Source organism: Emys orbicularis, chromosome 1 (assembly GCF_028017835.1).
Source record: "Emys orbicularis isolate rEmyOrb1 chromosome 1, rEmyOrb1.hap1, whole genome shotgun sequence".
In the NCBI taxonomy this organism is placed as follows: domain Eukaryota; kingdom Metazoa; phylum Chordata; order Testudines; family Emydidae; genus Emys; species Emys orbicularis.
Window position 1 is genome coordinate 149939205 of NC_088683.1, and position 24176 is coordinate 149963380.

General features: G+C 46.0%; 1 protein-coding gene and 1 gene segment (V, D, J or C); one reads left to right on the plus strand and one right to left on the minus strand.

Moving 5' to 3' along the window:
- The first annotated feature begins 945 nt into the window (after positions 1 to 945).
- LOC135876564 (T-cell receptor beta-2 chain C region-like) overlaps positions 946 to 24176 on the plus strand; it is a 167535-nt gene continuing 144304 nt past the window's right edge. The window contains 2 exon segments of the C gene segment in view: positions 946 to 993; positions 1340 to 1633. Of these exon segments, the coding sequence occupies positions 951 to 993; positions 1340 to 1633 (337 nt within the window).
- On the minus strand, positions 13515 to 18468 carry LOC135876585 (trypsin I-P38-like). Its single transcript, XM_065401854.1, has 5 exons — positions 18423 to 18468; positions 17822 to 17987; positions 15853 to 16106; positions 14772 to 14908; positions 13515 to 13664 (listed from the first exon to the last, which is right to left on the minus strand). Exons 1-5 carry the CDS (start codon positions 18460 to 18462, stop codon positions 13515 to 13517), a joined length of 747 nt encoding a protein of 248 aa, XP_065257926.1. The 5' UTR covers positions 18463 to 18468.

Genomic DNA, 24176 nt, shown 5'->3' on the forward strand with positions numbered 1-24176 from the left:
GCTGCCCATATAGTGTTATTTCTGCTATAAAGGTCCATCCTTGTGAGCTCAGGAATGCTATCTTCCCATTGGTGCACATGGTGCTAGAAATGCAGTGAACAGTTGCAGAAAATATTAGACCTCGAGACTGTAGGCCACAGGTGTGTGGAGCAGCAGCTATAGTTGTGACAGACCGTAGGGTGTTGTTGGAAAGTTCAAACTCTCACTGTCACATAGAAATGTCGAGATAACTTGGAACTGGAAGGCTGCTGTGATCAGAAAGTTGCCTGCTGAAGCTGAGAGCAGGCACTGTGCTGTTAGGTGAATGTAAAGTTATAAATGAAGTCATTTATTTGTTTAACACCAGTTCTTCTTGTGCTCATGTGGAGAATAAAGCAACAGGTTCCAGTCTAGCTTTGGCAGAGAATGAAGCCATTCCTAGCTGCTGACTGTTCAGCTCTTGTGTGATATGAATGGGCAGATCTCAGGGGCATGAAAAATGTGATGAACCCATACAACAAACTCCAAGGTATGTTGTGTGATCTCTCTGTAGCTTGCGTGTTTAGTGGGAGTCTCGAGAGGGGAGTGAGCAGAGAAAAAACTGTTTGGCTCTCATGGTGGCTCTTTCCTCCAGCTCCTAGTTCTGTTACTGAACTGAAAACAAATAAACACCCAAAATGCCCCTACTCCTCCACACAAATACCCCCACAGTAGCAATTAAGATCATACACACAGCTGTGGGTCATATCTCCTGCTAATGTTTATTGCAGTCATTCATTGTTCAACTGCTGTCTCATTTAGTTTTCTCACTCTACCTCCCTACCCCCTCCCTGAACAAAACTCTCTCGCTCTCTCATCACTTCCTGTCTCACAGTCTCTGCCAGCTCTGCCAGAGGTTGGAAGTTCTGACTCAGGCTCAGGCTGTGTGCAGCTGTCTCAGACAGATCCCCAGCCAGATGTGCAGGTACCCAATGGTTCCCTGTTTGCTCTTCATTGTTGTCCTGACCCCTTTGGGTAAGTGAACACCACTGAAATCCGGTTAAATTAGCCAACAGCTCATAAATGAGTGGACAGACCTGTTCGCTCTTATCAGAGACAATAGAGATGGGACAGTTTATAGAGGGCATTTGTCCCATTGCGCACCGTCCCCAGTCCCTGTGGGGTGGTTTCCAATGTTATATTCTCTAAGGATGTCTACAGTGAGGTTATAAAATGAAGGAGGAAATGAAGCTTCCATCCCCTGGTAGACCCCTCACCTTTGGAAATGTTTCCTGATCTCTAGCCAGAAAGTAACCCCCCGCCCTTCCCCCAATTTCATCACATTAAACCCACATCTAATTTCATTTCCATTTCCTCACAGGATGGGCCGTCCGTCAGCCCCCAGACATGGTGGTCATTCAGGGACAACGACTGACACTGAACTGCTCTCTATCAACACCCCAAATCATGACCATGTACTGGTACAAACAGGCCGTGGGGAAGGACGCAAGGCTGCAGCTGGTGGTGTTTTCTACAGAAGGCTCCGATGCAAATGTTGAGAAGCCATTTCAAGGTCACTTCCAGAGCAGTGGGACAAAAAACTATGTCCTGTCTCTGTCTACAGAGAGTGCCCAGGTGCAAGACTCAGGCACATATTACTGTGCTAAGCAAAATCACACAGTGACTCAACTGCTGAAAGTGCTTTGCATTAACTTCCTAGCAAAGGGAAAGGACTTCGCTTCCCCCACACCCACACACAGCTTTGCATCTTGTATCAGAAACACTGCATCCTGCTCTAACAGCTTCATCTCTACTCCTCCTCACTTGTCTCCTTTCTCCTGTTTTCTGCTCCTCTCCTCTATCCCTCCTTATCTCTTCTCCTACATCTTCCTCAATTTTTCTGTTCCTCTCTCCTTCTCATCTCTCTTCACCCTCGCTGAGTGCTTTCATCCTTCCTTTCTCTAGTCCATTCTCTTACTTTTCATCTCTTTTCTCTCCTCTTCCCTCAGTTTACTCATTCTCTTCTCAAGTATCAGGGGGTAGCCGTGTTAGTCTGTATCTACAAAAACAACAAGGAGTCTGGTGGCACCTTAAAGACTAACAGATTTATTTGGGCATAAGCTTTCGTGGGTAAAAACCTCACTTCTTCAGATGCATAAAGTGAAAGTTACAGATGCAGACATTGTATACTGACACATGGAGAGAAGGGAGTTACTTCGCAAGTGGAGAACCAGTGTTGACAGGGCCAATTCAATCAGGGTGGATGTAGTCCACTCCCAATAATAGATGAGGAGGTGTCCATTCCAAGAGAGGAAAAGCTGCTTCTGTAATGAGCCAGCCACTCCCAGTCCCTATTCAAGCCCAAATTAATAGTGTTAAATTTGCAAATGAATTTTAGTTCTGCTGTTTCTCTTTGAAGTCTGTTTCTGAAGTTTTTTTGTTCAATGATAGTGACTTTTAAATCTGTAATAGAATGACCAGGGAGATTGAAGTGTTCACTTACTGGCTTATGTATGTTACCATTCCTGATGTCCGATTTGTGTATTCTTTTGTGGAGGGACTGTCATTCTCTTCTCCATACTCCCTCTCCCTTTTCTGTTCCGTAATTCCCTCTTTCATTCCCTCCTCTCTTCCTCCTCCCTTCAATGGGATGAAATTGGACAATGGGAGCCATTTCTGGCTGGATGTAGGACATAATTTCTCCCTACTGTGCTCTTCTGCTTTCTCTCCTCACTGCTCATTCCTCTCATTCCCCTCTTTTACCCCTTTCCTCTCTTCACCTCGCCTCGCTCATTTCCCACTTTTCTTTCTTCTCCTTTACACATTAAGGGCCTGGTTGGAACATCTGCACACCCCTAAGGCTGCTGTTCCTCAGAGCACAATTCCAGCCCCAGGGACAGCACTACTGATTTCTGCCCTGCTGAGAGCCATAACTCAGTAGGCACAGGAGACAGCTGTAATGTCAAAAACTGCTACCAGACAGAATTTGCTGCTTGGCTTGTACTGAACAAGCACATATGGACTAAGCATGCTCAGTAACATCTTTTAAAGCCACTGCCCTTGCTTTGCCCTCACTTGTGATTAAAATCTGCTGCCTGCTGTTTACAGGGGCTAAAAGGGGGCAAAGAGGGGCAAATCGGAGGGGGGGATGGGCAAAGTCTGTGCAGGAGGCAGAGGGCAAGGAGAGAGGCCGAGGGGCAAAATCAGGGAATGGGGTAGGAGCTGGGGTTAAGACCAGGGGTGAGGAACTGCTAAGGTTGCCAGGCATCCAGTTTTCGACTAGAACACCCAGTCAAAAAGGGACCCTGGCAGCTCCGGTTGGCACTGCTGACCGGGCCATTAAAAGTCCGGTCGGCGGCGCAGCGGGGGCCCGGGGCTAAGGCAGGCTTCCTGCCTGCCCTAGTTCCACGCAACTCCTGAAAGCGTCCGCCAGGTCCCTGCAGCCCCTAGCTCCACAGCTTCCATTGGCCTGGAACCGCAACCAATGGGAGCTGTGGGGCGGCGCCTGAGGGGGTGAGGGTAGCGCACAGAGCCTCCCTGGCCGCCCATGCATCTAGGGGCTGCAGGGACCTGGCAGCCACTTCCTGGGAGCTGTGGTAAGCACTGCTGGGACCCCGCACCCCATGCTCCCTCCCACACCCCAAACCTCTGCCCCAGCCCAGAGTCCCCTCCCGCACCCAAACTCTCTCCTGGAGCCCACACTCCCCCAACACCCTGCCCCAGCCCCCTCCTTCACCCCAAACCCCTCATCCCCGGCCCCACCCCAGAGTCCACATCCCCAGCCGGAGCCCTCACCCCCTTCTGCACGCCAAACCCCTCAGCCCCAGCTCGGATTCTCCTTCTGCACCCCAAAACCTTAATCCCTGGCCCCACCCCAGAGCCTGCACCACCAGCTGGAGTCCTCACCCCCACACACACCCCAACCCCCTGCCCCAGCCCAGAGCTCTCTCCCACACCCTGAACCCCTCATTTCTGGCCCCACCAGGAGCCTGCACCCCTATCTCAGAGCCCATACCCCCCTACACCTCTACCCCAGCCCGGAGCCCTCTGCCGCACCCCAAACCCCTCATCCCCAGTCCCATCCCAGAGCCCGCACCCCCAGCTGGAGTCCTCATCCCCTTCCCATACCCCGACCCTCTGCCCCAGACAGGTGAAAGTGAGTGGGGGGGAGGAGAGCAAGCGATGGAGGGAGGGAGGATGGAGGGAGCGGGGGCAGGGCCTTGGAGAAGGGACGGGGCAGGGGCAGGGCAGGGGTGTTTGGATTGTGCAATTAGAAAGTTGGCAACCCTAGGCACTGCCAGGCGCTGGTAGAGGGCAAATCCCTGGCACAAGGATGCACAGAGGGGGTAACAGTTACCCTGGTGGGATGAGCCATCTTCCATGTTTACAGAAATAGGGTGGAGGGCAGAGGGGCTTTTTTATTTCCCCTCTCACGAGACAGTACTTCTCAGCACCTGCTTCCCAGGGTTTGTGTCCTTAAAGGCATCCAAGTGCCTAGACACAGCAGCTCTTTCCTTTCACATATAATGTCCTGAGGTGCTAAAGGAGACTTGATTCAGTGAAATATTTTACAACCCCCTCCCAAAATAACCTATGTGTGACACATTTTTTGTATTTTAAAGATTCCCTCATCAGTTTATATGTCTGCATAAAGTCTCCTAGCAGTTCACAAATTTGTCTTTGCTGCTGCTGTGATTCCCTGAATTGCAGTCCCTTTCTTGCAATCCATTTTAAAATTTGTCTTGCTCCTTCCAACTGTTTACTTTTTAAAATATGTATTTATTATTCTTATTACTTTTAGCACTTCATCATTTACCTTTGTCAACATTGTGCATAGGGATGTCATTGTGCTATTTAATATTTTAATAGCAAATAATCATCTGTGGTTTTAGTACAGCACTTCCTATGTTTTTACAGTGATTTTTAATTTTTAATTCCAAATTTTTCTTTTCCTTTTTATAGCGCATGTTGATTCTGTTGGCTCATATGACTTCCAGTCTGACTGATTTCCTGGCCTGGTATTAAAACTTCTTCATTTTCATTTGATCCACCAACGGGGATTGCCTTTCTCAACTGTTATTTTGCCTCTCAATCCAGCCCTTAGTGCTTTTTCACATGTCATGGCTGGTATGTAGAACTTGGTTCCAAAGTATTCACTAAGGGTAGTATACTATCTCATAGTAAATTCTTCTCAAAGGCAAATATCTACTGTAATTTTTACTGAACATAAGACTGGCCTTACTGGTTCAGATCAATGGCCCATCTAGCCCAGTATCCTGTCTTCCAACAGTGACCAGTGCCAGTTTCTTCAGAGGGAATGAACAGTACAGGCAGTCATCTAGTGATCCCCTGTCTTCCACTCCCAGCTTCTGGCTGTCAGAGGCTAGGGACACCTAGAACATGGGGTTGCATCCCTGGACGTTGATGGACTTATCCTCCAGGAATTTATATAATTGTTTTCTGAACCCAGTTATAGTTTTGGCCTTCATGACATAATGTACACACATCTACAACTCCAAGATTGCTTGACAACCACAAAAATGACCTGACTGACAGAAGGGAGGTGTTTTTCCCCACACTGGTTAGACACAGAAAGCAGTTATGGGAAAGCTGCTGGAAAAAGGTGCATCTGATCAAAGGGTAAACACACAGAGAGCACAGACCACAGCCCTCAAGGAAAAGGGGCCAGGGAATGACTCAGTGCTGGGAGGAGGAAACACAGGGTAACCCCAAAAAGGGAGCTGGATTTTTTGCATATGTAGAGTCCTGGGGTTGGGAGACAGCTCCCCAAAGGGCCAGCCAATATTCAGGATCTCCCTAAACCCCCACCTTTCCAGACCCTGAGGTACCAAAATCCCAGAAACATGATTAAATTAAGAGCCCACTTAGAAGGGAACACTGCAGGGAAAGAAAAAACAGTGACATGGGAGGGAGACAAATGACATCATGGGTAATGAACAAACCAACCTCCAACAGAAGAGGCTGGCCCAGGTTTAAGGGACAAACCTGTATATTAAGGACTGCAATATCTAGAGGGGCGAGAAAAGCTGCTTAATCTAGATGTTACCCAGTCTAATAGGGTTGAGAGTTTAGACTGCCTGCTTATGTTTTATTTTCTTTTGGTAACTAACTCTTACTTTTCCCTATCACTTATAATCACTTAAAAACTATCTTTTGTAGTCAATACATTTGTTCAACTGTTTATCTTTACCAGTGAGTTTGCCTGAAGTGTTTGGTAATCTTCTCAGGTTTCCAAAGGCTGGTGTATATCCACTTTCATTCAATGAAGTGGTGAACCAATCAATAAATTTGCATTGCTTATCTTGAGCAGTGCAAGAGGGTATATTCCTGAGGTACAGTGCCGGGAGCTGGGGGGATTTGGCTCTGGTGCCTCTCCCTGTGTGATTCATGAGTGGCTCTGGGAGCATTCATGCAATCTAGCTGGGTGTGGGGCTCCACATGCGGTTGTGCTGAGTGATAACAGCACCTGGAGGGGTTTTCTGCTGGTCATTAGCAAGGCATTGTGAGAGACAGCCCGGGCTGGAGAGTTAAGGGGGCACATGGTCCCACATTCCCAGGCTGTACCGGGGGATCCTATTACAGCCTATACATATAAAATACACTCACCAGGGTTCCTTGATCTCCAAACTGTAGGAGGACGATGTGGGGAATTGTGCACGGGACTTACTTCTTCCATCCCCACCCCTTCCTCAAGTGGTTGGGGGTAGACTTAGTTGGGAGCTCAGTTCCTTCCTCCAGCAAGTGGGAGATGGTGGAGAGTGGTATTTTCCCTGTCAGAAAGTAGGAGGAAGAGGGCACAAGGGCCTATCCCCCATTAAAGATGTTTCTCTGTGAGTGATAGAGTCCCCTGAAAGCTTGTCTCGTTGAGGAAAACCTCTCAGAATGTAAGGCCCAGACTAATGCTACTAGTCATTGCCCATGTAATATGATTAATTGTTACAGTGAGTGATAAGCTCCAATGGCTTCGGGTGGAGGAGTGCCTAGGGGTGGGATAGTGGAACCCCCGGGTAAAGGATAAATGTCCCCAGAAAAGCAGATGAGCCTGAATTCTGTTGGCCAATGGTATTCATGCTGTTGGGACCATACCCATCTAGAAAAGGCACAGTTGTAGACTCGATAAGGCAGGCACTTTCTTCAACTCGGAGTGGTGTTCCAGCTAGAAGCTCCAGCAGGCCTATACCAATCATCTTGACCTTCGTCTTGCCATTGAAGTTCTATAGTTCCTGCCAAGAGAGAAGGTGGAGGGCCTATGGCAACCCCTTCCTTCTTTGTTTTGCCTAGGTGTATGCATCAAGGGTCTGTGCTCGATCATTGCTCGTTCTGGTGGGGAAGGACTCAGCTGTTTGGCAGGAACTTGGATATCCAAGCAGCCCTATTTAGGGGTGGCCTGCTCGCTCCAATCTGGGGAAGGCTCTAGAAAAGATGGGCTAAAAAAACATCCATCTACCTTCTTCTTTCCAGGCTCTAAACTTGTTGGAACATTCGTATTATGTTAACTGGACTTGAACTGAAAGACTATGAACTTCATAAAACAGCCATAATTGATAGAGAATTACATTAATTGGGCATTGATATTACAGCCCTCTGTGAAATGAGGCTTTTGGAAATTGGAAGAGAATGGAGATGAGCTGCAGGTAACGAGAAGGGAGAAATTACCTCTTTTCAAGAAAGACATGGTGGAAAACTTCCAGTTCCAGTTCAAGCGGAGCCCCAAGGGCTGATTCCTGCACAGGTGGCTAAGTGAAGTGAAGGGCTTTGCTAGAGAAGCATCAAGAAGTCTTTTCTAAGCATGAGGTGACTAATTTGGATGACTGGGTTTTAGAAGAAATATTTTGGTTTTCTTTGAATTGTACAGCTGGAATATAAATGAGTAATAGAGAAGTTTAATTGTAATGTACATTTCAGTCAAGAAAAAAATGTTAACTCTGTATCTAAAAATATGTTTAGATGCTTGTTTTTGAAAAAAAAAGTTGAAATGTAAAGTAAGCTATTTTTATTTATATACCTTGTTACAATAATAAAGATTCCAAATTTTGAAAAATATCTCTTTTTATTTGTGTCCACATTTAAAATAGAGATTACAAAATTCTAGAAAATTGTGACAGGAATAATCCAGTCTGTCACCACTAGCTACCCCTAGAGCAGAGGATGAGAAAGGTGAGAGGTAGCACATTGTGACCAATGGGCATATTTGCCACCTCTCACCTTTCTCATCCTTTGCTCCATTGGTAGCAAATTGTGACATATGGTTGACTTCCTGTCAAGAGTGTGCTACACTGGACCAGAGGATGGGAAAGGTGAGAGGTAGAAAATTGGAACAGGGCAGCAAAAGAACATCCATAGAGGCCAGTAACTGCTACTGGTAGCAAAATATGTCAGCAGCTGTTTTTGACATTACTTTGGCAGAGGAAGCTTGTACATACCTGAGCAGCTACGACTAAGGCTATGTTTATGTCACAGAGGTCATGGAAGTCATGGAATCTGTGACTTCCAGAGTCCTCTGTGACATTTCTGCTTCAGGCCCTGGAGCGGCAGGACTGGAGCTGGCAGCCAGCGTGGCCCTGGCAGGGTTCCAGCAACAGGCAACAGCCTCCTCAGGATCCCCCTGCAGAGTTCAGTGACAGCCTCCTCAGGGTTCCAGCGAAGGGCAACAGCCTCGTGTGTGTGGGGAAGGGGGGCAGGGACCCCGCAGCTCCCAGCCACCACAGTGGTGGGAGAAACCATGCAGCCACTGCTGCAAAAGTCACAGATAGGTCACGGCTTCCGTGAACTTTTGTCTATTGCCTGTGACATATCCATGACTTTTACTAAAAATAACCATGACCAAATCTTAGCCTTAGCTATGACATATCTCTTGTGGGAGGGGGCAGTGGTGTACAGATGCACAAGCCAACGTACAAAATGGGTTCAACCATCAAAATAACCCCTATACTCCTGCTGAGACAGGCTTGCTTATGGGGACCAGGAATGGGACCTGCAGCCTTTCACCCCCAGGTCACAGGTTTGATTTCACCCAGGCTGGGAGTTATTGAAAGTTGTTTCTATCAATGGCTGTTCGGTAACCTGTGAGAAAGGAGTTTGGTGACCTCTGTGCTTCTTCAGTTAGAGCAGGTGTTCCCATCACTCACATCACCAGCACAAACACTGCCCCATTAGCAGTCTCAATAGACAGTCAAATGCTGAATGGGCCATGGAGAGCTTTCTGTGAATGGGAGGGGGGGGCAGAGGAATAGCAGGGGGAGTAAAAGGAACTACTGAGACTTGTGGAGGTATGGGGGTGGGGGGATCAGGCTGGGAAATTGGCAGCTGGTGCCCTGTGGACCACCCTCCCCCCCGGCAGCTAGTGCCTGGCACTTTGTGCCCCCATCCTCCTTGGCAGCTGGTGCCCTGAGCACCAATGTCCACCTGTCCCATCCCCTGTCCCACCCTGACTGCTGGTGCACATGCTCCTGCTCCTTCCCTGTGCCCGGTTTCATTCCTGGGACGTGCAGTGGCTGGAAGGCAAGACAAGGCTGGACCGGGACTCCTCCCTGGTCCCTGGTGCCATGAAAGCCATTCCAGCCTGTCCTCCCGGTCCAGCGCTCATCTCTGCACCTCTGCGGGAATGGAGCTGGCAGCCAGCGGGGCCCCGGCAGGGTTCCAGTGACAGGCAACAGCCTCCTCAGGATCCCCCTGCAGGGTTCAGTGACAGCCTCCTCAGGGGGCCCTCCTCAGGGTTCCAGTGAAGGGCAACAGCCTTGCGTGGGGGGGCAGGGACCCCGCAGCTCCTAGCCACTACAAAGTGTTCTTGCCTCGGTGAGATATTGGGTGGGGGGGAATGGAAAACATTGGGTGTGTGTGGAAATATATATTTCCCCACAAGGGGCAGAGCAGACTGCAACTATTGAGGGATATCTTTGCTCAGCATGGTCGGCAAGGTGCTTCCAAGGGTCCTCTTGAAAAGACTCCAAGTCCTTGTTGAGATAGTCTACCCTGAGAGCCAGTTTGGGTTCAGATCTGGATGCTCCATGACTGATATATCCTTCACATTGCACTTGTTGCAAGAAAAAAAGCCATGAACAACAGGCACCCATGTATGTAGCATTCATTGACCTCCAAAAGGTCTTCAACATGGTTAGAGTAGGAATGGCATCTATAAGGTCCTGTTGAAAATTGGCTGAACACAAAAGGTGCTATCCCTATTCAAAAGCTCCACCAGGGCAGGGCCGGCTCCAGGCACCAGCCCAGCAAGCAGGTGCTTGAGGCAGCCAAGGGGAAGGGGCGGCAGGTCGGGCTCTTCAGTGGCAATTCAGTGGCGGGTCCCTCGGTCCCTCTCCGAGGGAAGGACCTGCCTCCGAATTGCCACCGAAGAAGAAAGCGGCACGGTGGAGCTGCCGCCGATCATGATCGCGTTTTTTTTTTTTTTTTTCCCCCCCGCCGCTTGGGACAGCAAAAACCCTGGAGCCGGCCCTGCACAAGGGAGTGAAGGCAACCATCCAGTATGAAAATGAAACGTCATCTGACTGTAGTATTGATACTGAAGCAAGGCTGCATCTTAGCGCCCACTGGCTTTGGCATCTTTTTCTCTGCTCTTCTTAAGTATGCCTTTGGAAATGATCAATCTGGCATACTAATTGAATCAAGGATGGACAGCAGCTTAACATCAGACAATTCCAGAGCAGAAGGCATGTCACCCAGCTCACTATTCAGGAACTGCTTTTTGCAGATGCTACTGCATTCGTCTCTAATTCACCTGATGAACTTCAGGTCATGATGAACAAGTTTTCTGATGCATGCACCAAGTTTTGCATAGTAATCAGGATGAAGAAAACAGTTGTCATGTCACAAGGTACCAATATTCCACCTACAATCTATGTCAATAATGAAGCTCTGGACAACATGGATCATTTTTGCTATCTCGGCTCAATTATCACCAGCTCACTTTATCTTGATATGGAACTTAATGCTAGAATCGGCAAAGCTTCTGTTCCCTTTGGCAAACTTACCTCACGTATTTGGAACAACAAGTTGCTAACCCTGAAAACAAAGGTGTCTTTATCAGGCTTGTGTCCTTAGTACCCTTCTTTACAGATGTGAAAGCTGAGTTATGTACTCCAAGCAGGAGCAGAGATTGAACAGTTTCCACCTCCGCTGCCTTAGAAAAATCCTTGTTACTTGGGACCAACAGATCACCAATAAAGAGATCCATGAGAGAACAGCCTACAGTCTGTGCAGACTTTGCTGGATGTTCGCAGGCTTCACTAGTTGGGACACATGGAGTGCATGTCTCAAGATTGTCTGCCAAAGGCTGTGCTCTATGGCCAACCTAAGAACTTCCCGCCATGCAGAGGAAGGCTAAATCTCCAATACAGTGACAAGGTCAAGCAAGGCATCAAGAAATTCAGCATTCCCACTGACCACTGGGAAAATCCTGCATACAATCATTCAGTCTGGAGAAGACGAGGTAAGACATGTGCAGTCACCATGGAGAGCCATCAGAGAGCCAGGCTGAGGCTCACAGGAGAGCGGGGAAGCAGAGCTTCAACTTCCATCTGGCGAGTGGGCCTGAAGCCACTGTGGGAAGGTTTGCCACTCACACATCGGGCTCTTTTCCCATACCATTGCTGAGCCCACTGACAGACTGACTTTGTTGTGTCTCGTTTCATCTGTCAAGAGGTTGGATGGCCATGAGCAATAGGTGGCGTTACATCCACATGCCAAATATGCGGCTGCTTATCTCGATAATGTGTTCATACATAGCCTAGACTGGGAGACGCACCTAGAAAAGGTGGAAGCAGTATTGGATATCCTGAGGGATGCAGGTCTCACTGCAAATCCCTCCAAATGTGCAATAGGGCTAGCCAAAGCCAAATACCTCGGTTACATCGTGGGAAGGGGTGCAGTGAAGCCCCAATTGAATAAGTTAGAAGCAATGCAAAGTTGTCCCCAACCAATCCAGAAGAAACAGGTCAGAGCATTTCTAGGGATAGTAGGAGATTCATTCCCCACTTTGCTACCAGAGCATACCTGTTGAGGGGCTTGATAAAAGCCCAAGGCCCTGACATAGTGAAATGGACCAGCGTGGCTGAAGAAGTGTTTACAGATCTGAGGACGGGCCTCTGTAGTAATCCAGTACTTGTAGCGCCAGACTTTGAGAAAGAGTTTGTACTACAAACAGATGCCTCCGAGGTTGGATTGGGAGCCGTACTTTTTCAAATGCTAGGAGAGGAAGAACATCCAGTCCTGTTCCTTAGTATGAAACCCCTGCCCAGAGAACAAAGGTATGCCATGGTAGAGAAGGAATGCCTTGCTGTAAAGTGGGCCATGGAAATCCTACGCTACTACTCGGACAGAGATTTACCCTCATTACTGACCATGCCCCCCCTAAAATGGATGCACCGGAACAAGGAACAAAATGCAAGGGTAACAAGATGGTTCTTGTCGTTGCAGCCCTTCCACTTCCGAATGCAACACAGGGCAGGGGTCAAGCATGGTCTATCGAGGGTGCATTGTTTCTCATCCCAAGTAGCTCAACCCCATGCTGTTGAGCGCGGGGGGAGGGGGGGAAGAGGGAATATGTGACTGGACTGCTGCAGAAGGGTCTGGGAAAACAGGTATGTTAGCCCTAGAATGCTAAAGGCCCTTTTTCCAATAAGACAAGCTGGGAAGGGGTTACTTCAGGTCGATTAGGGATACCTTAGTCCAATTAAGGGCTGCCTGAAATCTGTTAAAAATCTCTAGGGGGGGGGGAGCGCAGGGGAGGAGCCAAACTGCTGCAAGGCTGGAGGCAGCAGGGAGATAGGCTTCTCCAGTGTGAGAGACTGTGCTCCTCCCCATAGGGGAGACACCCAAACCCAGTGCCTGTTTAGGGGAAGGACTGACACCCTAGGGCCAGTGACAGGACAACACCTGCCCCAGTGGGGGGTCAGGGAAAGGCATTCCCCTTTTGTTTCGATGCGTTATAGACTTTTTCCCTTTGTTTGGCAGAGGAGCACTCCTCAGCCCTGCCCTGAGGCCTACCAGGAAGGCTCCGAGAAACAAACCCCGAAGAGGGAAGACAGACACGCTCCAGAGTGGGGGGCTGATTTACCCCAGGCCCTGTCCCTGCCGGAGGAGGGAGCGGTAAGTCTGGCAAAGCAGAAAATAGATGTGGCAAGGCACCCTTTCACTTGGATAAAGTTTTCTTCTTCAGCTTTTCTCTTAAACAGTTGTGCAGCATTAATCTGACTGAGTGCTGTTAAACTGCTTCTGCATTCCACTCCAGAAGTGGTTGCACTTCAATACTGGCTGAGTGAATACTAGAAATACAGACTGTAACGTATTTTGAGACCCTTCCATCTGGAAGGTACTACAAAAATATGTGATGACTTTTGTTTTCAGTAAGGTTACTTGTTACCATGCACTATACCTAAGCAGAGAAACAGCCAAAGAACATTTACACAAACACAGACACAGTGTTGCATCAAACTCTATTTATTCTGTAGAGTTGGAAAGTCTGATATATGGCTGAGGAAAGATAGTGGAAGATAGTACTGGTCACATGGCATGAGAGCATCTCAGTTGGCAGCGATGGTATTTTGGATCCAGGAGACATAGTTGCACACTTTAGTGTAGACCCCGGGGTAGCCTCTCTGTGCACAACCAATTCCCCAGGAGACAATCCCCTGGAGACTCCCATTGCAGACTACTGGGCCACCGGAATCCCCCTGCAACAAAGATTGGAAATGGGGTTTAGCAGGCATTACAATCAAGAGGGGATTCTGCCTTTTTGACAAAGCAGCAGAGATACTAAGTCCTTTTGGTGGCTTATGGGAAAGTCTAGTAATGAGAGGGGCAGTTTGAGAGTGCTGATCTCGTGTCAGCCTTGATATCACATTTTAAGTGAAAGGTGCTAGATGAAAAGCCCACAGGATGGGAATGTTCTGTTTATTCAGAGAGGAAGTATGGTACAGACAGCTTCACACAAGTCCACTCTGTCTCATGTTAATGTGCTGTGGCCTGGAGACACCATATCTAAGTGCCAAAAGGGAATTTGTTTTTCATGGATTAGAGACAAAGGACAATCTGCTGGTTCCAAGTACTTGGCTGGGATTCAGGAGAAGTGAGTAGTGCTCATGGTTCTGCCAGGAACTTTCCAAGTCATCCACATACTGATTTGCAAGCTCCCATTGACCCCAAGACAAGCTGAGCTGAAAACTGGGCTATCGAATCATCCTGTGCTTCAGTGTTCCATCAGTACATATGAATTGTGAGGATCAATCCATTCATGTGTTCTGTTGGGCTTGAATGTACATGATGATACGTCCCTCAGAACAACCCGCAGAGCCAACATTTCTAAAGTGGCCATTGATTTTGGATATCTCCACTTTGGGGACCCACCTCAAGACACCTTGATACTGATTTTAATGTATGCTAAGCACCTGCATCTTTTAAAGGCTTAAGTTGGAGCAGCAGGTGTTCACTGCCTCTGAAATCCAGGGCCAAGGAGTCTCAAGTCTGGCATCAAAAAATAGAGGCATTCAAAATCCATGACTAATATTGAAAACTTTAGTCTAACTAACTAAATAAAAATCAGTCCTTGGCCTCTGCTGAGACTGCCAAGAATGGGGCCAAGAAGCATCACCCAAAATGGTGTGTTATGAGGCGAGGACAAGTTTCCAACTAGGAAATAGACCAAGAGTGAGCAACATATCAGCCAGCAACAGATTTCAGTCCTTCAGACAATAACTAACCATGTGTGATGCCTATTTTGTAGAGGGTTGAGTGGGGGTGGAGGGTAGAGACAAGTAAGAGGTGTGGGGGAGCTGTTTTACCTGGCAGGAATCTTTGCCCCCCTCCAGGTATCCGATACAGATCATGTTGCTAGTGATTTGTCCTGGATAGGCGCTGCTGCACTGGCTGGAGGACAGGACAGGAGCTTTCAGGCACTGCAGGAGGTCAGGGTAGTTAGCTACAAGAAAGGGGAGGCAAATTAATAATGGAAATCCTTGAATTCATTGTGAAATTACAGCTGACCTTTCAGTAACTGGAACAGTGCCCTCTCTCTAAGTGACATTTCTATCCCCTTGGCTTTTTCTCCAGCAGCTCCCAGCTTTCCCACAGGATCATTATCATAGCATAGGGACTCTCTTCCTCCAGAGGGATCAGAATCCACAACTGAGGATTTGTTCAGCCTGATCCATTTCACGAATTAAACTCTCTGGATTCCAGAAAATGGGCAGCCAATTGGACTAAGAAAAGAGCAGCACAAAGATCAGAGGAAATCAGTGAATGGAAAAGACCAGTTGGATCACTCTGAGCCAGCTTCTGCACTGGAGTCATGGGTGGTAGTGTAGCCTATGGATAAGTAGCCGGATACCCCAAGTGGATTTGGCTCATTCTGTCCATCCCTTTTCCTGCTCCTTAGGCTAGTGCAGGAGTTATATTGTAAAAATGGAGTTATAATTTTTATTCTTAAAAATTTGCAATAAAATATTTTGCCATCCTTAGAGGCATGGATAACCCATTGAGTTAATTGATCTCAGGGGGAACTTTGGGTGCTCAGCAACTCTCAGGATCTGGCCCATTGAACGTCCCAAATAATGGTGATGGAGGGCTTCCTCCTGAATATCATAGAGAAATGTGTTTGGTGCTTCAGCCTGCCCCATGCCAATAATAAAGAACAAGAGAAAATCAAGGATATTAGAAGAGAACATATTTAAATAAGACAAAGGGCCCCTGTTCTCCACAGGCTTTTCCCTTTGAGCCATGATTCCTCACATGGGTTCTCTCTTCAAACCACCTCCCTTACAAGTGCTCTCCCTTCCCCAAACTCTCTTCCCTGGGGCCCACCACTGGGTCAATAAAGGTCTCCAGGGTCCTAGTGAAGCTCTACACTCTCAGAGGAGCACTCACTGCCACTGCTGAGGGTGTTGCCCCAGCCAGAGATCAGGCACTGGGTGCCAGTGGCCACACAGCTGGTCGGAAGGGCAATTGTGTTGACGTAGGAGTTGAGGGTTACTGCACTGGACAGCTTGATGAGCATGATGTCATTGTTCAGCGTCTGGGAGCTGTAGCTGGGGTGACGGATGACTTTGGCTGAGTTAATGAACTTTTCAGTGCCTTCATTGACTGCAAGGTTGTGTTCTCCAAGCCTCACCTGGATAGAGCTGGAAAAGAGGAAGGAATAACAGCATCCTCACCAGCACTGTCACCATCGTTATTTATCATCATCATAACCCTCACCATCACTATGGATATTACCACAACTACAGTTGCCATCAACACCAGCACTAAGCTCTCTGTTGCTCTAGTTCAGTGGGTAGCTCTCTAGCTTCAAGTTAACACACCAGGATTTAGATTCATACCCAATCCACAGTGCAGGGAAGTCCTGGGAGCACTGCTTTGGCTGAAGCACAACTTGGGGAGCGGGGAGAGGAGACCTGAGTGATATTCTGATTGGCCTACACCTCTCTGCACATGTCACAGAACTAGAGATGGTCAACACGGGGGACAAATTTCCACAAAAATTGTTGTCAAAAATTGGTCCTTTTATTCTTTGAAAAATATCAATATTTGAAAAATTTTGGCCAGCTCTATACATATCTCTCCGTGCTTTATTTTTTTCTATTTCTAAAAATTTCTAATAATTCCTACCTCACAAGGGTGTTTTGAGGCTTAATCCAAGGGCTTTGAGCTTCTCAGGAGAAGGTGCTGTAGAAGTGAAAAGTACTATTCTTTCTGGGGGGAAAGGGAGCTGAGTGGCAAGAAAGGCTGTGCTTTAAAGGAGACAGTACACTGAGCTCCTACCTACTCCTCTTTGGTGGGTTCCCAATGATGGCCCTACAAGGCAGCACTGAAGAAGCAGTGGGTATTGCACTGTTTGAAGAGCTGCCCCACAGTGGAGATGTCTGGTAACCTGGCATGTTGCAAATTAAAGATATCAAGGTGATTTACAGAAATAGTCTGGGAAAACCCTGGTGTCCCCATCAAACCATTCCCCCATCCCAACAGTCAACAAAATAGGCTCTAACAAGGCTACAGGTGAGTTCTTAGAAAAGAACTGTTACACATAGTCCCTGCATGACCACTGCACTGTCACCAGGCAAAGTGCTTTGGCATCCCAAGAATGTGTATGGTGGTGGAGAGATGCCCATTTTGCTCTGCTCTGCTCTTCATTCATTCATTCTTTGTTAGTCCATCATTCCACTTTTTGCAACTTTGCTTCATGATCCAACTCCCACAAAGCCAGTTTCCTCCCTAAGGAAAAAAGAGACTTCCAGAAACTACTAGATCGCTGTAGGGCACTTTGATCTGGAGGGGTGATTCCAAGCTCAGGGAAACATTCTTGTGCTAGCTCTAATTGAGCAAGCATGCTAAAAGTAAGAGTGAAGCCATGGCAGTGCAAGTGGTGGGAGGGACTAGCAGCCCCAAGTATGTTCCTATGGGCTTGGATGGGTAAGTGCTTGGGGGTGGCTAACCCTTCCTACCACTCACACGGATACAGCTACACTCTATTTTCAGCATATATGTCTCCGTGAGTTGGGAATCACACCTCCAGCTCGAAGTGTAGACATACCCATCAATGGTCACCAGGACAGGTGCCTTATGCTAGGGCATTAGATTCAGTACTAACTCAGAAACAAAGGTCACCCAGTACTGAATCATCACCTCATGCAGCACAGTATCCTCCTCTGGAGCACTGCAGTCAGTACTGACGCAGAAACCAGAGTCTCTCCTGAGCCTCTCTCCACTTCTTGAAGGATTCAGGCATTCCTTGACAGTCTCCCCTGACCCATGCTTAGTTAATCAGATGTGACACTCTCAGGGGCATTAGGGCTAGAGGGGAAGCAGTAGTTTAATAGCACAAATATTTTCTACTCACGATTTGTAGCAGTGAGCGGCTGAGACAACCCATCTGCTGTTAATGAGGGCACCTCCGCAGAAATGGTACCCGACGTTCAGGGATGCCTGGTAGGGCAAAGAGTTCTTTGAACAGGTGTAGCCTCCCACAATCTTGTCATCATCAGCATCATCGATGGGGAAGGCAACTGGGTGAAAGAGGAAGATATAAATTAATATCCATTACGGGGATCATGGAGCCCATCTGGATGAGGGGATTGGGAATGGGATATGAAGCCTCTCACTTTTAGAACGCTGACTCCGCTTCAAGCTCAAACTGGTGGTGGCCAAAAGGTCTCCACAGCTGATGGCTCTTTGTTGGTTGCTCTATTAAATCAGGCTGTGGGACTCAATCAGTCCAGCTTCTAGTGCCCATGTGTCCATATTACTATCAAACACTGTGACAATTAGCCCGTGGCAGAGAGGTCAGGGTGTGTGCATTTTTGGAGGTCAAGGTAGATTGCACTAGTGCTGCCTTGGCAATTTGGGGGATAAAATAGGACTTCACCCTCCAGCACTATGCAGTCTGGCACTTTTCATCACATCTAAACTTCACTGTAAAGTACAATAAAAAATGAACTTACCAGCCACTCCCAGAAGGGCTACAACCACGATGTATTTCATGGTCTTCCTAAGGATTCCAACACAACTCTGTAGACTAGAGGAGGGAATTGCTGTGTATTTATCCTCCTGAACTGGCCTTATCTCCAGCCCAAGGATTTCACCAATGGAAAATACACAATGGAAAGTTTGAAAACCCAACTTTAGGCATTTATCAGGCACAGGTAGCAAAAAAATTTAATAACTTTAAAAATAGCTGATGAAAAGTTTATGATTAACTCTGGGTTTTGGGTTTTTTTTAAGAGTCAGCCTTCAATTTAAAAATTAAATGGGAGCTTTGGACAATTTTTCTTTGATTTTATTCCAGGATTTGTTAGTGCACTATTTACCCAGATCAAAGCTCAAAACCTTTTGAGATTCATCTGCCTTTCTAGAATGTACATTTTCTTTCCAGTAGTTAAAAGATCCTATAAATCAGAGTTGGAGAAGACCTTTTATTAGGTTGTCTCTTGTCCATGTCCTCTTCCTGGCCAATGCAGGTTTATTTTTATAAAGTAGAACCTCAGAGTTATGAACACCAGAGTTACAAACTGACTGGTCAACCACACACCTCATTTGGAACCAGAAGTACGCAATCAGGCAGCAGAGACAAACAAAAAAGCAAATACTATACAGTACTGTGTTAAATGTAAGCTACTAAAAAAAGGGAAAGTTTAAAAAAAAGATGACAAAGTAAGGTAACTGTTTTTGTGCTTGTTTCATTTAAATTAAGATGGTTAAAAGCAACATTTTTCTTCTGCATAGTAAAGTTTTAAAGCTGTATTAAATCAATGTTCAGTTGTAAACTTTTGAAAGAACCATAACGTTTTGTTCAGAGTTACGAACATTTCAGAGTTACGAACAACCTCCATTCCCGAGGTGTTCATAACTCTGAGGTTCTACTCCAATATACTATCCCTGTGGTGGTGGTGATGGTGATTTTCCCACTTCTAAAAACCCAAAATTATGGGGCTTTCACAACTTCACATGGGAGACAATTCTTCACTCTAATAAATCTCCCCGGACTCATCAATCTAGCCAAGTATTGCATCTCAGTTTGGATTTTTTTTTAAATTTTGGCATGTTCTATAGAAATGTAACATTCCAATAAAAATATAGAACTCCCAATATAATAATGATAGTGATAAATTAATGAATGAGTAGGGAAGGGCAATCAGGTCCACCACACAGCTAGAAGGGAAACTGAAGGCAATGCCTTTTATATTGATAAAAGGTATTTTTAAATAATTAACCTGTGGAACTCACTGTTGCAATGTATTCTTGAAACACATTGCTAAGGGCCCAGTGCTGACACCTTAATACCCTTTGAATAATATCTTACTATGTGAGTAGTCCCATTGATATCAATGGGAGCTGCTGCATGTTTGAAAACCAAGTCACTAATCTAGATGCCTAAGTATGGATTTGGAAGATTAACCTTTGTGACCATTTTTGAAAATCTTGGTCAGTATATCACTTGAGTCTCAGCATGTGCTTAAATGGATTTAGTAGGGTGTATAGATAATAACAGCCCAAATCCCTGGCTGAGGTGAGCGCTCATTTCTGCAAGGATACTGGCCACCAAAGATTAAAGTGTTTGTTCACGCAGCAGCCAACTATACTGAGTTGGCGTCTGACTACCATGGGATGACAGCAGGTGGTTGTTGGCTCAGGATAATCCCAGGTGGTTGTTGGCTCAGGATAATTCCAGGTGGTTGTATACCTGGCCACACTCTGAATTTTCATAGGACACTGAAAGTTCTGCTTTACTCTTAGTCTTCTGGTCAGGGCTGAGAGACCTGGTCTGGGGAAGGTATTTTGGGAGGGAGGAGAGTTTAGAGTGGAATAAACCCCTAAAGCGAGTTAGGAGCACAACTTTATTGTCCAGATGGGTGGCTGGTCCAAGACGAGCTCATCCTATGTTTTGGATTAATTGTGTAAGGTTGTAAATTTGTACCTCTGCATGGGGTTCCCTATGGGCACTTTTTAAATCTAAACAAACAGAAAAGGTTCTGTATCGACAGTAGCCATGATAAAAATTACCTGGGCCATCCAATCTCATGCTGCAAGGTCTATGCTCATCACCAGCCAGGGCAGGTGCTGAGGCAGTTGGGAAAGGAAAGTATAATATTGTCCAATTTGATCCATTTGGGAGGCTTTATTTCCTTCCCACTGGAACAAGAGGCATTGGCACAGGAACAGGATGCTGAACGAGATGGAAAACTGCTCTGTTTCAGTGAGGCTCTTATTTTGTATCAGTTGTCTCCTGAGTAACTGCATTAAAGAACTGCTCCAGTAGAAAAAGTGTTGGGGAACTGGGAAGGAGGAAGCTATTTGTGGACCATTGTACATTGGACCAAACTCACCCTTGGTGTAGGTTCAACTTCTTTGACTTAGGATAAGTTTTGCTCCTTGTGGCTGAAGTCTTACCTTATATTGGCTTGGAATCAGCCAAATATCCCGTCAGATCAGTCTGCCTTGATAACTCCTTAGAGTATCTTTATAAATGCTCAGGTGAATCACTCTTCTTCCTTCTGACCTGGGTTCTAACTTTCCTCATTTCGAGACTGGTGTGCTTCTCCAATCAACTCTTTGGTCTCCCACTGAGATCCGAATCAGGAAAGTGATATTATATTTGTTCTTTCTTTGTTTTTGTTTTAATCTGAAGTAAAAAAAAATCACTCATATTGAAATTGGACTGGACTTTGTGAACTGGAAAAATTTAACTCCAAGGGCTGTATATCCAGAAACTCTCAAGAACACTAAAATTCCTTATAAGAATAGAGATGGAAGGGTATATCCCATTCTGCCTTCTCTTTTGCCTCGTCTCTTCTCTTGCAGAAGAATTTTAGATCAGTTTCAAATCAGCATTTATATAGTCTTGGAAAAATTGATTTTTTAATATAATTTTGATGGATACTATTGATGTTTATTTTAAAGCATTTTTAAAGATTTTTACTGATTTAAATTTTTACAGTTGTGGAAAATTATGGTGGGGTCAGACAATAATATTTGAATGAGAGTTTATGCTGAGATTCAAACATTAATGTTTTCTAGCCGTTAAAACACAAATTGATCAAGGTGATAATAATTGAAAGTTACAGATAGGCAAAGTAAGAAAAATGCTGCTTGAGACTATATTAGAGTTTGATTTAAGGATATTTACACTGTATGTTTTGACATGTGATGTTGACAATCGGTCCTTCAGCCCTCATCTAGATTGCACCGATCACAACTCATCTTCCATTCTTCTCTTATCCTGGCCTTCCTTCTCCATGTGCGACCATCCAATGTCTTTTCATGATGAAATCCTCTCATCTCTTTGGAGGTCGGCTGAGTGGTTGTTTCAGTTTCTGTGGGTACCACTCAGCGACAGCTGGCAGTCTATCAATTGTCAGTGAGCCTCACTATATGCCCGGCACATCGCATTTTACTATACCTGCTTTCAACAATGACGACCTGCACGCCACTCTGCTGTCTGATCACTTCATTGGGGACTTGGTCACGGATTGAAATCCCCAGAATTCTTCTTTCCACCACCCTGTCCATGACAGACAGTTGCTGCTCCTCTATCTTCATCAGCACCCATGTTTTGCTGCCGTACAACATTGCTGGCAGTACTGTTGAGTTGAAGAGGTTGACGTGTGTTGCCTTTGATTTTTCCTTGGAAGACATCCTTGATAGAATTGAATGTGCACCAACCAGCTTTCTTTCTCTGTGAGAGTTCACCTTCCTAATCGTGGCGCATGTTAATTTTTTTGACCCAAATAGACGTATTGCTTGACTTCTTCTATTTTTTCTCCCTTAACTGTTATTTGGACTTTTGGCAAGGCATCAGACAGACTAAATTTCATTTTGGAGCAGGTTCATTTTCAGTCTGACTTGGTTGTTTTTGTGTCGAGTTCTTGCAGCATTTTATGTAATTTGATAGTATTTTCGGCAATCAACACAATATTGTCCACAAATCTGAGATGGTTTAATTGCTATTCGTTGATGTTGATTCCATCCTTACAATTCATCTGCCTCATTACCATTTCAAGGCAAGGTTGTGAAGGGTTTTGGTGAAACTGTGTCCCCTTGTTTCACACTTTTTTTAACTGGGATGCAAAGGGGAGTATCAAACAGACTTATATCTGTAATGCAGTCAGAATTTGCTGCCTTTAGTAGTTTGATGTAGTTTGTGTCAATGCCCTGCTCTGCAAGAGCTTTCAACACTGCATTGATCTCTACGCTGTCAAATGCTTTTTCATAGTTGACGAAGGCAATGCATAAAGGAAATAGCTGGTTTATAGTGAAAATATTGTCCATTGTGCTGAAATTCCTTAGAAAACCTGCCTGCTCTCTTGGCTGCTGCTCGTCCAGACTCTGTGAGAGTCAGTTTGTTATTATTTTGGTGAACAGCTTGTAGACGTGTGAGAGCAGGCATATTGGACGATAGTTCTTTAGATCTTCATGATAGCCTTTCTTGTACAGCAAAATGGTGTTGGGCTTCTTCCAGCTAGATGGTATCTTCTGCATTTCCAAGTAATGGCTAAATCTCTGAGCAAGGGTTTCCCAGAGGTCTTGCCCTCCAGCTCTTAATCATTTCAGTTATCAGTCCATCTTTTCCTGGGACTTTGACATGCATTTTACTAAATGAAGGAAGGGAAACTTTGCTGACAAGGACTAGGAGTACACGCCAATTGGTCTGTTGAAGTGTTGGTACTGGCACATTTATTTGAGACGTGAACAGTTCGGTTTAGAAATCTTTGTAGACCACTTCCATCCCTGTTCTGTCAATTACTGCTTTTCCGGCCTTGTTCTTCAGTGCCATTATTGTTGACCTGTATAGCATCAATTCCCTTTTTCATTTTTTGAGGCTTCTGCGATCTTCAGCCATCTTTAAGAGCCTTTAATTTCAGTACTTCTCAAAGTCCTCCTTTAGTCTCTTCTTATCAACTTGCAGAGGACGGAGTACTCGAGTTTGTCACCATCATTTTGCTTCATACTCCTCTGCTTCTCTAGCAAGTTCCTCGTTTCCTCCAAGATTTTTCCCTTTGCTCTTTTCAGTCTTTCTTTCTCAGCTAATTTCACACATTACCTCAATTTATCAGTGAAGTTTTTATAATCCTCGTCGCAGTTATCTATGAGAGTCCAGTCTTCCCTTGAAATGTTCGCTTTCAGGATTGCCTCGTCTAATATTTTCGGCCACTGTCTCTGATTTTGCCATCTGTATAGCGCTTTCTTCTCCACCTTTTCATTGAGGTTGCGCCTCGCTCTGAGCAAGCGATGGTTACTCTCAGTGTTAAACAATGGTACTACTGAGATGTCTTGTACGATGAACCACTTATCAATCAGGATATAGTAGATCTCATTCTTGTTCTTCGCATTGGGCACGATCCATGTCCACCTCCTCTTGACCTTCTTCTTAAATCAGGTGGTACCAATGAACATTTCTTTCGTCTCCACCAGAGTTGCAAGTCGCTCTCCTTGTGGATTCAGTTCACTGATACCATACCTTCCAATGAACTTTTCACCTTCTTTCCCTCTTCTGACCTGAGGAGGAGTATAATGCACCCAAGTTTGCCGGCAAGTTAAAGAAGTATGGGCTGGATGAATGGACTATAAGGTGGATAGAAAGCTGTCTAGATCGTCGGGCTCAACCGGTAGTGATCAACGGTTCCATGTCCAGTTGGCAGACATATATCATATATCAAGTGCAGTGCCCCAAGGGTCGGTCCTGGGGCCAGTTTTGTTCA

Coding starts and splice junctions, on each gene's coding strand:
- LOC135876585 (XM_065401854.1), bottom strand. CDS start 18,462: ATGAAATACATCGTGGTTGTAGCCCTTCTGGGAGTGGCTG. Junction 17,988..18,422: donor AGCCCTTCTGGGAGTGGCTG/GTAAGTTCATTT, acceptor TCTTTCACCCAG/TTGCCTTCCCCATCGATGAT. Junction 14,909..15,852: donor CAACACCCTCAGCAGTGGCA/GTGAGTGCTCCT, acceptor CCTTTCTTGTAG/CTAACTACCCTGACCTCCTG.